This window comes from Gavialis gangeticus, unplaced genomic scaffold (assembly GCF_001723915.1).
Source record: "Gavialis gangeticus isolate Ggan-Ray unplaced genomic scaffold, GavGan_comp1, whole genome shotgun sequence".
Lineage (NCBI taxonomy): Eukaryota > Metazoa > Chordata > Crocodylia > Gavialidae > Gavialis > Gavialis gangeticus.
Window position 1 is genome coordinate 336,971 of NW_017728998.1, and position 12,637 is coordinate 349,607.

Here is a 12,637-nt window from a genome sequence, read left to right on the forward strand (position 1 = left end):
GTGAGTGTCCGGCCCTGGCCCGCGGTGTGGTGGGAGGTGGCTCCCCGCACGGTACTTGACAGTGCTGCCCTTGCAGAGGAGCGAGACAGGAGCCACCACGGCAGTAGCCGGTCGGAGCGGGATGGCTGGTCTGAGAGGAGTGGCAGCAGGAGGAGCGAGCCAGAGAGCCCCAGGCATCGGCCCAAAGGTAGTGTGGGGGATGGGGCGGGGGTGCCGGGGCAGTGGCCCAGGCCTGCTCGGAGTTGCGGGGTGAGGTGCGATCCCCATGGGGGAGCTGCAGCCTTTGGGGGATTGCGGAGCCCACCCCGTTCCAGCCTGGGGTGCCCCACGTGGGGCTTTCCTCCTCACCCCGGAGACCAGATCCGTGGTTCAAGTGTGCTGGGGGCCCTTGTGCAAGCAAGACCAGGCCCGGCCTCTGCTGCCTGCAGTAGTCCCTGAGCCCGGGCGGCAGGGGGCTGCAGCCGGCATCCGGTGTCAGAGACCCGCTCCCCTCCTAGATGCTGCCACGCCGTCCTGCTCGAGCTGGGAGGAAGATGATAGTGGCTACGGCACCTCGCGCCGCTCGCACTGGGAGTCGCCTTCACCTGCACCTTCCTGCCGGGATCGGGGCCACCGCACGCCCTCCTCGCGGGACACGGACAGGAGGGATCGGGAAAGGTGCCAGAGCTAAGACTGGGTGGGAGTACTGGGGTGAGAAGAGGTCGGGGCAGGCAGAGATAGTGGGGGAGGGGAATGCCCCATGGAGGTGTTGTGGGGCAGTAGGTGTCTGCCTTGCAGGAGGAGGAGGAGAGCGCTTGGGCTGCTAACTAGCGGCACTTCTCTGTGCTGGTGCTGTTGCAGGTCTGTTAGGAGCAAGTACCCAGACAGGACACCGCTTCCTACTCCTTCGTATAAGTATAACGAGTGGGCAGACGATCGGAAGCACCTGGGCTCCACACCGCGGCTGTCCCGGGGGAAAGGTAAGGGGCAGGGAGATGGGGCTGTGGGGATCTGGCTCCTCGCCCATGAGGCACAGCCAAGAAGTTGGTTCCTTGGGTGCTCAGCAGAGGTCTGGCACTTGCGAGGGCTCTGTGCTGATTAGCTCGTTCTCTCTCAGGGAGGCGTGAGGACGGGGAGGAAGGGATTGCCTTCGAGACTGAGGAGGAGCGACAGCAGTGGGAGGCTGACCAGCGGGTAAGAGCCTTGGAGGGAGGGGTGCTGTGTGTCTCTGGGTTTGAGGTCCTAAGCCTGGAGCTTTGTCCCAGCGAGGTGGCACCAGGACTGTCATGGGAGATGTCCCCTTGAAGTCTGCTGGGCAGAGCTAGGACCAGCATGGGTACGTGAGACGCCAGGGCAGGTAGAGCAGTAGCAGGTGCCTGCATGAGGAGAAGAGGGGGTCAGTGCGGTATCAGTTGTGGTTTCTGTAGAAAAGGCCTAGGTGTGGGCCTCTTAGTACATTGGGATGGGGCAGGGACGGGTGGGGTGAGCAAGCGTGGCTCGGTGCAGAGCCCGGGCAGTGTGCTCGTGGCATGGCCTGGGGGTGCTTGCAGCATGGGGCCCTGGGAACGGGCTGGCGGCTTGCATGGGCTGCCTGGGGACGCGGGGGTCGGCCTGCACGGGTTGCTGCCTGGGCTCTTCCTGGGTCCTGTGCGAGCTGTTGGCTCCCCCGCGTGGCCAGCCTGGGCACAGCACGTCTGCCGTGTTTCTGTGCGGCTGCTCTGTTCAGGCGTGGGACAGCCCTCCCCAGGCACCCAGCTGCACGCTCCTAGGTTGGAAGCCCCCAGCCTCCAGGTGCCTGCGTGTGGGCAGGATGCACAGCCTCCTGAGTCTTCCAGCTTTTCCCTTTTGCTTGCTCCTCTCCCCCTGGCTGCCATCTGTGCATAGCAAGCCGACCGGGATTGGTACATGATGGACGAGGGCTACGATGAGTTCCACAACCCCCTGGCCTACTCATCAGAGGAGTATGTGCGGAAGCGGGAGCAGCACCTTACCAAGCAGAAGCAGAAGCGCATTTCTGCACAGCGGAGGCAGATCAATGAGGTAGGAGCCGGTCTTGGGCCAGGCCAGGCTGACTTCTGGGGAGCCGGCCTCACCACCTGTTTCAGCCAGTGTGTGCGTCCTGTATGTGCACAGGGGTTGCAGCTCTGTGCTGGGTTGGGGCTGGATCGTGAGAGGATCTGCTGGTGCCATGGATGCCTCAGCTAGGCAGACCTGGCACTTCTGGTTCCCTGGCGGTTGGTTCTCCATCTGCCCAGCCTTTTCTGGGGCTGTCTTCTGGATTTCTCCCTGGATCAAGGTTTTCCTGCTAATGGGCGACTCAGACCTGAGTGTCGCCTTCCAGTGCAGTCTCCCTAGAGCCCAGGGAAGCCGTCGCTTGTCTTCTGCATTGGCTGGTAGATCTGCGTAGATGCATTCCAAGCTCTGCCCTGTGATTCGCAGTGCAGCTCAGCTGGAGTCAGATGTGGTTTCAAACCGCTGACTGTTTTCCCATGGAGCTTTTGCTGATGTCTTCCCAGAACGACTCTGCCCACTCTTGCCCACATTCTCTCCCCTTCCCATCAGGAAAGCTGTTGCCCCTTGGCTGTGTAGCCTCCTGAGCCTACGCAGCCTGGCTGTCCCACGGTCTGCCATGTTGCTGGTTCTATTGCCTGTTGTTAGGCCGTGGAGCAGTCCTGGGCCAGTCAGAGTCCCTTTGGTGATGGCTGCGGGCCGTGTTACAGTGCAGCTGGGCCGTGCGGCATCTCCACTATTCCCCAGCACCTGTGAAGGAAGCTGGTTAGGCAGGGCCCTTGTTTGAGGTGCTAGGCAGGGAGCTGATGCTGCTGCATGTGCCTTCACAGGATAACGAGCGCTGGGAAACCAACCGCATGCTGACGAGTGGTGTGGTCCATCGGCTTGAGGTGGATGAGGACTTCGAGGAAGACAACGCAGCCAAGGTGCACCTGTTGGTTCACAACCTGGTGCCCCCATTTCTGGACGGCAGGATTGTCTTCACCAAGCAGGTGGGACTTGGCCAGTGCTGACATGCTGCCACCAGGGCGCTCTGCAAGGGCTGGCAAGGGCTCGTGGCTGGGGCTCACCAGCATCTCTCCAATCCTGTTCCCACAGCCGGAGCCAGTCATCCCGGTCAAGGATGCCACGTCAGACTTGGCAATCATCGCCCGCAAAGGCAGCCAGCTGGTGCGCAAGCACAGGGAGCAGAAAGAGCGCAAGAAGGTATGGGGCAAAGCTTGGCTGCCTTCACCTGTTTGCCCACGGGCCCCTGATGTTGGGGGCATAGGCGAGGGGCTGGACCCTGCTGTGCTGGGCGTAGAACAGACAGAACAAAGTGGGTGTTTCCTCTAAGCTTCCAGTTGAGGCATGGAACGAGAGGGAAAGCGGAAACAGGTAGATGAGTCCCAAGTAAGTAACCAGGCAGTCCAGCGACTGGCAGGGCAGCCAAGGGCATCAGCTGAGTGAGGCAGAGAGAGTCCACAAGTCTGGAAGTTCTCGGAAATGACGGGGGAGGGCATCAGGGCGGTTCACAGGTCTGGGGGTGACTGGAGCAGGGAGTTGGCCAGAGGCTAGCACCTGGTGAGGCAAGGCGAGCGAGTGGCTCCTTCAGGACGAGAGAGCTGAACCTGGGCTGTGTATCTTCGGATGAAGGGAGGCCACCCTCGTGCGTCATGCCTGGCAGGGGCTCGGCTTGCTGTTGCCCAGCTCTCTCCTTCGCAGCACAAAGCTGTCGCATCCCTGGGGGGTGGAGGGATCTCTCTGCGCATGCCACCACTATGAAGTGTTCGTTGAGGTCATGAGTTGCAGTATGGGGACAGAAGGTGAAGTTGAGCCAATCCAGGCGCAGACAGTCATGTCCAACCTATGGGCAAGGAGGAGGCAGTTGCCACATCTGCATTTGCTGCAGTTTGCTTCCACGAGGAACAAGACAGGCTCAAACGTGCTGCCATTTTGTACTTATGCTGTATGAGGAGCAGGCAGTTCTGACAGCTGCATCGCAGTCACTGACCCTGCCTTATCCTGCATCTGGAGGCCACAGCTGGCCTTGTGCTCCAGCTGGAGAGAGGACATGGCTACAAGAGCAAGAGGGGTTACCCACTGGAGCAGCCAGGGTGGGGCCTGGGCATGATGGATGCTCCACTGTTGAGTGCTCTCTGTTGAGACCTTTGTCTGTCTGCTCTTGCCAGCCAGCACCCAGAGCACAGTGCAGGAGGGGACAGGCTGGGGCTGCAGAGGGTCAGGCTGGGGGCATTCTCTGGATGCACAAATGCCCATTTGGTGTGTGGCCCCAGAGGGGGTGCACGTGGGGGTCTGCTCCAGCTGGCCAGCCTGCGGTGACTCCTGCTCTCTGTCCTCCAGGCTCAGCACAAGCACTGGGAGCTGGCGGGCACCAAGCTGGGAGATATCATGGGCATCAAGAAGGAGGAGGAGCAGGACCAGGCTGTGGCGGAAGATGGCAGAGTAGATTACAGGTAGGGGCTGCCTGGGTCTTGTGGCTGGGGGTGTGGGGTCAGGCAGTGGTCCCATGCTCAGGCATGATTTCGTGTCCCAGGACAGAGCAGAAGTTTGCTGAGCACGTGAAAGAAAAGAGTGAGGCGAGCAGTGAGTTTGCCAAGAAGAAGTCAATCCTGGAGCAGCGGCAGTACTTGCCCATCTTCGCTGTGCAGCAGGAGCTGCTCACCGTTATCAGGTACTGCCAGGAGCCACTAGACCCAGGCTGTTGGGTGTCCTGCCTGACCACGTAGCATGTGGGGGAGAACCCCAACCACCCCCTGTGCAGTTGATGGCAGCCGATGTGGGAAGGGCTACCTTCATAGGCTACAGGACTGGGCCATCACTGCCTCCTTCCAAGCTGCGAGTGGCCTCTTTGGCTGCAGCACCGCTGCCCAGGAATGCAGCATGGAGCTCTTTCGCCCCTTCAGGGACAACAGCATCGTGATTGTGGTGGGGGAGACTGGGAGCGGGAAAACCACACAGCTGACCCAGTATCTGCACGAGGACGGCTACACCGACTACGGCATGATTGGCTGCACCCAGCCTCGCAGAGTGGCAGCCATGTCCGTTGCCAAACGTGTCAGTGAGGAGATGGGGGGGCGCCTCGGGGAGGAGGTGAGTCAGGCCAGGCTGGGCTGGGGCGGGAGCAGCTGCCTAAGTCCTGGCCCTGGACCTGGCAGCACTGACCTCTGTCTTCCCAGGTGGGCTACGCCATCCGCTTTGAGGACTGCACATCAGAGAGCACAGTCATCAAGTACATGACTGATGGGATCCTACTGCGCGAGTCACTGCGTGAGGCTGACCTAGACCACTACAGTGCCATCATCATGGATGAAGCACACGAGCGCTCACTCAGCACTGATGTGCTCTTTGGGCTGCTGAGGGAGGTCCGTGCTGCGGAGCAGGGCAGGGCATGGTGGGGCCCACCATGGGCAGTGTGCAAGCTGCAGCCTAGTTTCCAGCATGGGGGATTTCAGCTGGGTGCGAGGCATGACAAAGTGGGAGCAGAGGTGGAGCAGGGCTTCTGTGCCATGTGGGAGCTTCTCAGGCTGGCCTTGCAGCTCAGCAGCCTGCAGAAGTGTTTGCCAGCTGCTCCAGTCTCATGCTGGGCAGCAGCAGCCTGCAGGTGCTGGGCAGAGAAGCTGCAACATCCAGGGCAGGGCAGCAAGTCCTGTCCCGTGCAGCAGAGGTCATGCGTGGCCTCAGATCCCTCCAGGGCTGTGTGCTTCTTGCTGCCCCTGTGCTCTCTGCCTCCAGGTGGTGGCCCGGCGCTCTGACCTGAAGCTCATCGTCACCTCGGCCACCATGGACGCTGACAAGTTTGCCTCGTTCTTTGGGAATGTTCCCATCTTCCACATTCCAGGCCGCACCTTCCCTGTTGACATCCTCTTCAGCAAGGTGCTCTGGGTGGAGCCCTCATGGCGGGTCATGTGCACACAAATGTGGTTTTGGGTTGCAGCAATAGAAGTGGTGTAAGGTGTGGAAAGTGATGGTGCCTTTCTGCTGGGCACTGGTCCAGTCTCATCTGGATACTGTGCTGCTTTGGGCTCCACATTTTTAAAAGGATGTAGAGAAGTTAGCTGAAGGCGACAAGGGATGATAAAGGGTTTGGAAAGCAAGTTGTAAGACCAGAGGTTGAAGGAGCTGGGGATGTTCAGTTGTAGAAAAGGTGTTTAAGGGACATGATAGTAGGTTTCAGATACTTGAAGGGCTGCCATCAAGAAGAGGAAAAGCACCTTTTCTGCCTTGTTGCAGAGAGCAGAGCATGGACCAATGGCTTGAAGTTGCAGGATCTCTTGAGTGCAATTTATTAGCAATTCATATTAGCAATTTTTTATAGAAGCAGGTCGTTGACTGCCATGGTTCCCCTGTTTTGCCTATGGCAGGTTAGAGAGCTACATGTGGTGGTGTGTCAGGGTTGATGGTTGTCTTACGTAAAGTGTAGTTGTTAGATAGATGTGTCTGTGTTGGTTTGGGCAGGGCTGATCCTGCTTCAGACAGGGGTTGAACTAGATATGAACTCTGGGAATTCCTTCCAGCCTCACTGCTCTAGGATTTTGTGGGGCTGGGACCAGAGTGAGGTGGGTTGTGCCTGGGCCTGTGGGGAGGGAGAGGTGCAGCTGGCTGGGCTCCGCTGTCAGCTGCTTCCTGCCTTGCAGACCCCGCAGGAGGACTATGTGGAGGCTGCAGTGAAGCAGGCGCTGCAGGTGCATCTGTCTGGGGCCCCTGGAGACATCCTGGTCTTCATGCCCGGGCAGGAGGACATTGAGGTGAGCTGGGGCGAGTGTCTTATGCTGCTGCCCCCTTGCCCCTCCATGGACTGCCTGATGCGGCTCCCTTCTTCCCCTCCCCACACTGGCATGCTTGGTCACCCCCTTCTTTATGCCTAGGTGACCTCTGAGCAGATTGTGGAGCACCTGGAGGAGCTGGAGAAAGCACCAGCTCTCGCTGTGCTGCCCATCTACTCCCAGCTGCCCTCTGACCTGCAGGCCAAGATCTTCCAGAAGGTGCTGCCTGGGGTGCGGGCGGGGCCACCAGGCCTGTGCTGGTGCAGGGAGGGGGAGATCTGACTGGGGTGGGTATGAGCCAGGGGTTGCTCCCCTCAGGTACAGACATTGTCACCCTGCCCCCTCCCTGCTGGTACTAGTGCTGACCCCTTTCTGAGGTACCCCTTCACCCAGGATGCCAGCATTACCTTAGACCCCCAACTCCAGGTTTGGGGGACCCTTTTGTTTCCACCTTCTTGGGCCCAGGAGCTGAGGCTGGTGTCTGGGGTATTTACAGGCTCCCGATGGGGTTCGCAAATGCATTGTGGCTACTAACATTGCTGAGACCTCACTGACAGTGGATGGCATCATGTTTGTCATTGACTCTGGTTACTGCAAGCTGAAGGTGAGGAGAGGGTCTGGTGGGGGTGGTTGTGGGGCTTGTGTGGGTCATGGAGCAGCTCCTCCCCTGCAGTCGGGCTCATTCTGCTGCTCACACCCCGTCAGGTTTTCAACCCCCGCATCGGGATGGATGCCCTGCAGATCTACCCCATCAGCCAGGCCAATGCCAATCAGCGGGCAGGCCGTGCTGGCCGGACGGGCCCAGGTCAGTGCTTCAGGTAGGAGCCAGACCAGAGCTGGTCACATTTGCCCCCGGGCACCAAGCAGATGCCTCCTGCCTCTGCAGGGTTGGCTCCAGCTGCTCCTCGTCCTAGAGTTCTTTTGCTGGGGACGGGAAGGGGAAGTCAGCCACCAAGACAGGGCTCTCACCTGCGGTGCGTGGGAGGCTTGTGCATATGCCTGCAGGGCCTGATGGCACTCGCAGCCCCAGTGCTGGGTGAGGCCCCTGGCAGTGCTTGACCACAGCCCCTGGAGCCGGGCCTGGCTGTAGCGCCGTGCACCAGAGCAGCTGCTGCCATGGGAGGGCAGGCAGAGGGAGTGGCACTCACAGCCTTTGCTCCCAGGCTCTACACGCAGAGCGCCTACAAGAACGAGCTGCTGCCCACCACGGTACCTGAGATCCAGCGCACCAACCTGGCCAACGTGGTGCTGCTGCTTACATCGCTGGGCGTGCAGGACCTGCTGCAGTTCCACTTCATGGACCCGCCGCCTGAGGACAACATGCTCAACTCCATGTACCAGCTTTGGATCCTGGGCGCCCTGGACAACACCGGTACGCTGCATTTGGGGGGCAGGGGAAGGGGCAGGTGCCACTGACGGGGCTCCCCCGGCAATAGGGGTGAGTAGTGAGGTGGCCACATTTGTGGATGATGCAGTCATTCCAAGCCATAAAGAGCAAGGTGGACCGTGGGAATGAGCCTGTGGGCAATTAACTGTCAGATAAAATTCAATGCAGATAAGAGTAAAGTGACACTCCAGGGTACAAGTAGCCCAGCCTGTCCCTGCACTGTGATGGGCTCTACACTAGCAGTTACAGTGCAGGGAAGAGCTGTGGGAGTTGCTGTGAACACTTTACTAAAAGCATCAGTCAGTGCTCAGCGGGCGTGAAGGCGGCCAGCAAAGCATTAGGGATTGTTAAAAAGGGAATTGTGAACAAAACAAAGTAGCGTGATGCCTCTTTGTAAATCCACAGTGTGTCCACACCTTGAATACAGTGCCCAGCCTTGGTCCCTGCATCTCAGAAAAGAGAGAGAATTAGAGAAGGGCAGTGAGGATCAGTGGTGTGGAGGGGCTTCAATGTGAGGAGAGACTGAGGAGGAAGCCAGGTCTGCGCGGTTCATGAGAGATGTTGAGGAGCGGCATGAGAAGCATTTACAAAATACTAAACGATGAAGAGAAAGTCAACGGGGCTTTATTATTTTACTCTCTCTCAACGAAAGAATGAGGGCTCTCAAAACCTGACCAACAGATGTTCTTTTCCACCCGGTGTCAATACAGCGTGGGCCTCGTTGCCACCAGACGTGGTGGAAATGGACAGTCTAGCCAGATTCAAAAAAGGGATTGGACAAATTCCTGAGAGGGGTATAATTGGTAGCTCTTGAGCAGGGAGTGAGGGCCATGGCCTCTGAGTCAGAACGTCCTAGAACTTCAGTGCTGGAGGCTGCAAGTGGGAGAGGAGAAGCCCCGGTCAGATCAGATCACATCACTCCCCGTCAGCATCCGCTCCGTGCCACTGTGCGACACGGGAGACTGGGCAAGACAGACCTGCGGTCTGACCTGGAGAGTGGCACCTCTGATTATGTACCAGCCCCGTGTTGCTCTTGCAGGTGGCCTGACCCCCACAGGGCGCCTCATGGTGGAGTTCCCGCTGGACCCGGCACTCTCCAAGATGCTCATAGTCTCCTGCGACATGGGCTGCAGCTCTGAGATCCTGCTCATTGTCTCCATGCTCTCTGTGCCCGCCATCTTCTACCGGCCCAAGGTACCTGCTGCCCACCCCCCTCAGGAGCCTCTTGCTTCCCCCCACTGGTGGCATGGCTGACCTCACGCTCTGCTCTGCACCCTCAGGGCCGGGAGGAGGAGAGCGACCAGGTGCGGGAGAAGTTTGCTGTCCCGGAGAGCGACCACCTGACCTACCTGAACGTCTACCTGCAGTGGAAGAACAACGGCTACTCCACGCTATGGTGCAACCAGCACTTCATTCATGCCAAGGCCATGCGCAAGGTGGGCAGCTCGAGGCGGGGAGGCGGCTCAGCTGGGGGCCAGAGGGAGCAGGGCAGGCCGTGACTGGTACATGCTACGGCAGGTGCGGGAGGTACGGGCCCAGCTGAAGGACATCATGGTGCAGCAGCGCATGAGCCTGGCCTCCTGCGGCACCGACTGGGACATCGTGCGCAAGTGCATCTGCGCTGCCTACTTCCACCAGGCAGCCAAGCTGAAGGTGAGCACACTCCGGGGGGCTGGAGGAGGCGGGGGCACCTGCCTGTGGCGGTGTTGACCAGGCTTCCCTTCCACAGGGCATTGGGGAGTACGTGAACATCCGCACGGGGATGCCATGCCACCTGCATCCCACCAGCTCCCTCTTTGGCATGGGCTACACACCCGACTACATTGTCTACCATGAGCTGGTGATGACCACCAAGGTGAGCTGTGGGCAGGCTGGGCAGAGGGAGGAGCAGCGGGTATGGGGACTGCAGGCCCTGGGCCGGGGAGCTGACGGTGGCTCTGCCTGCAGGAATACATGCAATGTGTCACGGCTGTTGACGGGGAGTGGCTGGCAGAGCTGGGGCCCATGTTCTACAGCATCAAACATGCTGGCAAATCACGCCAGGTACGTCTGTGTGACCGTTGGGGCTGGGGCATGGAGGGAAGGGCCTGGCCCCAGCCAGGGTGCTGCCCCCTCTGTGCGCTAGGGCCGGGGTGCAGGCAGGGCTGGGCCCTGGGGTCCTGCTGCGAGGCTGCAGCTCTGCAGGGAGCCTGCAGCAGCCCGAGCTAGACCCCCAACCCACATGCGACTGTCTGGCTGTGGCAGGAGAACCGTCGCCGGGCCAAGGAGGAGGCGTCTGCCATGGAGGAGGAGATGGCACTGGCTGAGGAGCAGCTCCGCGCGCGCCGGGAAGAACAGGAGCGCCGCAACCCCCTGGGCAGTCTGAGGTAGGACCTGGGCTGGGCACTGGCAGTGTTGGACTTGGCCGTGACCCCCCGGCCTTCCTTGGCGGGTATGGGGTTGTCTGGGGCTGTGGACTCTGCTGGGTGGGTACTGCTGAGGCTGGGCCCTTCTCCAAGCAGTATCAAGCTGGCACAGGCTGGCGGGATCCAGGCCTGGCCCCTCTGACCAGCTGTGCCCTCTCCTGGCAGGTCGGTGAAGATCTATACCCCTGGGCGCAAGGAGCAGGGGGAGCCCATGACCCCACGACGGACTCCGGCCCGCTTCGGCCTGTAGTGCCCGGTGGCCACATTCTGCGGGCACTGGCTGCCCTGAGGGCTCCAGGGCTGTGTGGGCCCTGCCCGTGGACTGTGCGCCCAGCGCTGGTCACCCCAGTGCCTGGCACCACTTTGATACAGAAGGGAGACGTGTTCATTTGTAAATATGCTCATGCCTCCTGTCCTTGCTGCAACGCTGCGCCAGGGCAGGGCAGGGCCAAGGGGAGGGGAAGGGTGGCTGCTGTCTCCTGCTGGAGCAAAGGCCCCAGGTGGAGCAGGGCCAGCCTGGGGCCCTGTGAGTCAGTGCTGCCTGTGGGCAACAGGCCTGGGAGCAAGGATCTGCCCCTGCTGTGGGCAGTGCGGGGCACAGGGGCCTCCCTTTGTGTGGCAGGGGGCACTGTGCATTCACAGGGCTGTCTGAGCGGGGCCCTGTGGGCAGCCTACCCTGACTTGACCCTCCACTGCAGCCTGTCAACCTGGCACAGCTCTGCCTGCCCCACGACCACCTCTGCGCAAGGTGGTGGTGAAAAGGCAGCACCACAGCTGCTGGCACGTGCCCCCTCCACCCTCCTCGTGCTCCCTGCCCTGTTGCAGGAAACACTGGGGTGGCGGAGGCTGTTCTTGCACCACTTTAATGACACCAGGGGCTGTGCTCCTGCCTGCTGGGGTAGTCACAGTCCCTGCAGGTGCTGGCCCCCTGCAGCCCCCCAGCAGCCCTGTGCCCCCTGCCCCCCAGAGCTGCTGTGTGTGGTTTCTGCCAGGGACAAGGCTGTACTGTCTGCCGGGGCTCATAGTCAGCAGTGCTGGGAGGTGGAAGCAGTTGTTGTGCAGAGGCAGGACCTCAGTCTTCTCCGGGCAGTGGCAGCCACGGCCAGTGCAACAGTGCCCCTGCATCCACGCTGCGGCCCTGGAGTGCCTGAAGGGAGATGAGCAGGCACTGAGGTTGTGGTAGCCTCACCCCCCACCCTGCAGCCTCCATTCCAGTGAGGGAAGAGGAAGGGCCAGTGCCCTCTGACCCCATGGCAGCCCTGGGTGCTGGTCCCTGCAGCGGCTATGCCCACTTACCCTGAGGCGCTCGCAGGTAATGCGCTGCTGCTCTGCTGCGGCTGCAAGACGCTTGTTCTGCTGCTGCAGCTGGGCCAGGACCTCCTGCAGGTGCCTGTGGCCAGGCAGAGGAGGCTGAGCTGCAGCCCTGCTGCTGCCTGTCCACGTGCCCAGCACAGTGGTCACCCGCTGGCAGCACAGGGAGGCAGCCCCCTGCCGCCCCAGCACAGCCAACACTGCCCCACCATGCCAGCTTCCCCCTCCCTGCACTGGGAGTTGTCCGCGGGGGGTGGGGGGGTCATGGTCGTGGGCTACCTACTCCCGCTCCCGTCAGCCGCACCAGCTGCTTGCTCTGCTCCCACAGCTTTTGCCCCAGCCTCTTGTTGGCTCGCCTGCAGTGGAATGGAAGCAGGGAGAGATGGTGAGGGCTTGGGCAGGAAGCATGGGGCCAGGCTGAGCCCCATGCAGCAGGTGGGGGCCCTGCCCTTGCCACTCACTTCTGCTCCGTGGCCCACTGCCGCACATCTGCCAGCACCAGCTCACTTTCACGCTGCAGCCGCTGACTGTCGGCACGGGCAGCTTCAAGCGAGGAGCGCAGGATGTCAGCCTGCAAGAGAGTGACTCTGCCCTGAGCACCAGCACAGCCTGCCCCAGCCCCCTGCCCAGGCCAGCCCTGCAGTGGTGGGTGCAAGGGGCCCCAAACTGGCAGGGGCCTCCAGGGTGGGCAGCAGTGGAGTAACTGCCCCCAGAACATGGGCCCTTCACAGCAGGTGTCGACACCTACACAGTCACATGGGTCGCCAACTGGCTGGAGG

General features: G+C 60.9%; 2 protein-coding genes across 2 annotated transcripts in view; one reads left to right on the top strand and one right to left on the bottom strand.

The window, feature by feature from the left end:
* Positions 1 to 10,947, top strand: part of DHX38 (DEAH-box helicase 38) — a 21,700-nt gene extending 10,753 nt beyond the window's left edge. Inside the window, exons 3-26 of the mRNA XM_019505238.1 lie at positions 77 to 187; positions 498 to 657; positions 841 to 959; positions 1,097 to 1,173; positions 1,864 to 2,019; positions 2,820 to 2,981; positions 3,088 to 3,195; positions 4,333 to 4,445; positions 4,526 to 4,663; positions 4,896 to 5,082; positions 5,169 to 5,354; positions 5,725 to 5,865; positions 6,627 to 6,737; positions 6,858 to 6,974; positions 7,252 to 7,359; positions 7,461 to 7,573; positions 7,919 to 8,127; positions 9,182 to 9,336; positions 9,423 to 9,578; positions 9,661 to 9,795; positions 9,872 to 9,997; positions 10,090 to 10,185; positions 10,387 to 10,508; positions 10,713 to 10,947. Coding sequence (XP_019360783.1) covers positions 77 to 187; positions 498 to 657; positions 841 to 959; positions 1,097 to 1,173; positions 1,864 to 2,019; positions 2,820 to 2,981; positions 3,088 to 3,195; positions 4,333 to 4,445; positions 4,526 to 4,663; positions 4,896 to 5,082; positions 5,169 to 5,354; positions 5,725 to 5,865; positions 6,627 to 6,737; positions 6,858 to 6,974; positions 7,252 to 7,359; positions 7,461 to 7,573; positions 7,919 to 8,127; positions 9,182 to 9,336; positions 9,423 to 9,578; positions 9,661 to 9,795; positions 9,872 to 9,997; positions 10,090 to 10,185; positions 10,387 to 10,508; positions 10,713 to 10,797 — 3,191 coding nt within the window. The 3' untranslated portion in view covers positions 10,798 to 10,947. The remainder of the gene's footprint in view (positions 1 to 76; positions 188 to 497; positions 658 to 840; positions 960 to 1,096; positions 1,174 to 1,863; positions 2,020 to 2,819; positions 2,982 to 3,087; positions 3,196 to 4,332; positions 4,446 to 4,525; positions 4,664 to 4,895; positions 5,083 to 5,168; positions 5,355 to 5,724; positions 5,866 to 6,626; positions 6,738 to 6,857; positions 6,975 to 7,251; positions 7,360 to 7,460; positions 7,574 to 7,918; positions 8,128 to 9,181; positions 9,337 to 9,422; positions 9,579 to 9,660; positions 9,796 to 9,871; positions 9,998 to 10,089; positions 10,186 to 10,386; positions 10,509 to 10,712) is intronic.
* Positions 10,948 to 11,393: 446 nt separating this feature from the next.
* The window catches only part of LOC109289344, a 3,063-nt gene continuing 1,819 nt past the window's right edge, over positions 11,394 to 12,637 (bottom strand). The window contains exons 2-5 of the mRNA XM_019505339.1: positions 12,320 to 12,429; positions 12,142 to 12,214; positions 11,844 to 11,937; positions 11,394 to 11,694 (exon numbers count right to left, since the gene is read on the bottom strand). Coding sequence (XP_019360884.1) covers positions 11,573 to 11,694; positions 11,844 to 11,937; positions 12,142 to 12,214; positions 12,320 to 12,429 — 399 coding nt within the window. The 3' untranslated portion in view covers positions 11,394 to 11,572. The remainder of the gene's footprint in view (positions 11,695 to 11,843; positions 11,938 to 12,141; positions 12,215 to 12,319; positions 12,430 to 12,637) is intronic.